The 2,700-nt window shown below is 52.6% G+C and overlaps 1 protein-coding gene across 1 annotated transcript in view; it reads left to right on the top strand.

Moving 5' to 3' along the window:
- The window catches only part of SLC35F6 (solute carrier family 35 member F6), an 11,998-nt gene that overhangs the window by 3,962 nt on the left and 5,336 nt on the right, over positions 1–2,700 (top strand). The window contains exon 3 of the mRNA XM_057387955.1: positions 1–248. This exon is cut by the window's left edge and continues 185 nt beyond it. Coding sequence (XP_057243938.1) covers positions 1–248 — 248 coding nt within the window. The remainder of the gene's footprint in view (positions 249–2,700) is intronic.

Raw genomic sequence — 2,700 nt, 5'->3', positions numbered from 1 at the left:
GGGATTTTTGGGGAATTTCCCCCGTTTCCCCGCAGCCCTGAACATGACCAGCGCCTCCAGCTTCCAGATGCTGCGGGGCTCCATCATCATCTTCACGGGGCTGCTGTCCGTGGCCTTCCTGGGCCGGGTTTTGGGGCGCAGCCATTGGCTGGGGATCCTGCTGACCATGGCGGGGCTGGCGCTGGTGGGGCTGGCGGATCTGCGCGGCTCCGGCGGCACCGGGCGCGGCATCGCCAACGTGGTCACGGGTACGCCGGGAATGCGGGAATGCCAGGAATGCTGGGGGTGCACTGGGGACGGGGAGGGCATGGGGTGCCTTGGTAATGCTGTGGGTGCTCCTTGGGATTGTGGGATAGCTCCTTGGAATGGTGGGAGCGCTCCTTGGGATTGTGGGATATCTCCATGGAATAGCGGGATCATCCCTAGGCAGGAAAACTCCTTGGAGTGGCGGGAAAATTCCATGCAATGGCGGGAGCGCTCCATGGGATCGTGGGATATCTCCTTGGGATTGTGGGATATCTCCTTGAAATGGCAGGAAAATTCCATGGAATGGTGGGAGAACTCCATGGAATGGCCGGAAAATTCCATGCAATGGTGGGAACATTCCATGGAATGGTGGGAGTGCTCCTTGGGATTGTGGGATATCTCCATGGAGTGGCGGGATCATTCCTTGGGATGGCAGGATCAATCCATGGAATGGCAGGAGCGCTCCTTGGGATTGTGGGATATCTCCATGGAATGGTGGGAAAACTCCTTGGAATGGTGGTAATATTCCATGGAATGGCAGGATCACTCCATGGAATGGCAGGAGCACTCCTTGGGATTGTGGGATATCTCCTTGGGATGGCAAGATCATTCCTTGGAGCAGCGGGAAAATTCCATGGGATGGCAGGAAAACTCCTTGGAATGGCAGGATCAATCCTTGGAATGGTGGGAAAACTCCATGGTATGGCAAGATCATTCCATGCAATGGCGGGAGTGCTCCTTGGGATTGTGGGATATCTCCTTGGGATGGTGGGATATTTCCATGGAATGGCGGGAGCACTCTTTGGGATTGTGGGATATCTCCTTGAAGTGGCAGGATCATTCCTTGGGATTGTGGGAAAACTTATTGGAATGGCGGGGAAATCCCATGGAATGGCGGGGAGTGCTCCTTGGGATTGTGGGATATCTCCATGGAATGGTGGGAAAATTCCATGCAATGGTGGGAGCTCCTTGGGATGGCGGGAAAATTACTTGGGATGGCGGGATAATTCGTTGGAATAGCAGGAATATTCCATGGAGTGGCAGGAGCGCTCCTTGGGATTGTGGGATATCTCCATGGAATGGCAGGAGCATTCCTTGGAATGGCGGGAATATTCCATGGAACAGCGGGGGCGCTCCTTGGGATGGTGGGAAAATTCCTTGGGATGGCGGGATATCCCCATGGAATGTTGGGAAAATTCTATGGAATGGCAGGAGCGCTCCTTGGGATTGTGGGATATCTCCATGGAATGGCAGGAGCTCCTTGGCATGGTGAGAAAATTCCATGCAATAGCAGGAAAATTCCATGGAATGGCGGGAGCGCTCCATGGGATCCTGGGATATCTCATTGAGATTGTGGGATATCTCCTTGGAATGGCAGGAGCATTCCTTGGAATGGCAGGAATAGCCCATGGAACAGTGGGGGCACTCCTTGGGATGGTGGAATATCTCCATGGAATGGCGGGATCATCCCTTGGTGGGAAAACTCCTTGGAGTGGCAGGATCATTCCTTGGAATGGTGGGAAAATTCCATGGAATGGCAGGAAAATTCCATGGAATGGTGGGAGAACTCCTTGGGATTGTGAGGTATCTCCTTGGAATGGCATGATCATACCTTGGGGTGGCGGGAAAATTCCATGCAATGGTGGGAACATTCCATGGAATGGTGGGAGTGCTCCTTGGGATTGTGGGATATCTCCATGGAATGGTGGGGGCGCTCCTTGGGATGGCGGGAAAACTCCTTGGGATGGTGGGATCATTCCTTGGAGTGGCAGGAAAATTCCATGGAATGGCAGGAGCGCTCCTTGGGATTGTGGGATATCTCCATGGAATGGCGGGAGCACTCCTTGGGATGGTGGGATATCTCCTTGGGATTGTGAGATATCTCCTTGGAATGGCAGGATCATCCCTTGGCGGGAAAACTCCTTGGAGTGGCGGGAAAATTTCATGCAATGGCAGGAGCGCTCCTTGGCATTGTGGGATATCTCCTTGGAATGGCGGGATCATTCCTTGGAATGGTGGGAATATTCCATGGAATCACGGGATATCTCCATGGAATGTTGGGATCACTCCATGGAGCCCTCCCGGCCCGTGGGCAGGAAATGGGGCTCAGCTTCCTCTTCCTTATTTTTCCCGCTTCCTTGTTTTCCTGATCTTCTTTCCCCCTTTTTCCCTGATTGTTTTTCCCTCCTTTTCCCTGCGTTCTTCATCCCCATTTTCCTTCTCTCCATTCCTTGTCTTCTCCCTTTTCCGTGTGTTCTTTGTTCCCCCATTCTCTGCCTTTTTCTTTCTCATCTTTTCCCCCATTTCCTGCCCTTATTCCCCCCTTTCCTCATCTTTTTTTCCCACTTCCTTCTCTTCCTCCTTTCCTTTCCTTTCCTTTCCTTTCCTTTCCTTTCCTTTCCTTTCCTTTCCTTTCCTTTCCTTTCCTTTCCTTTCCTTTCCTTTCCTTTCCTT

Source organism: Malurus melanocephalus, unplaced genomic scaffold (assembly GCF_030028575.1).
Source record: "Malurus melanocephalus ecotype Western Australia unplaced genomic scaffold, MMel_1.1 scaffold_1455, whole genome shotgun sequence".
Lineage (NCBI taxonomy): Eukaryota > Metazoa > Chordata > Aves > Passeriformes > Maluridae > Malurus > Malurus melanocephalus.
The sequence above is the reverse complement of the archived record's forward strand: the minus strand, read 5'-3'. Positions and strand labels throughout refer to the sequence as shown.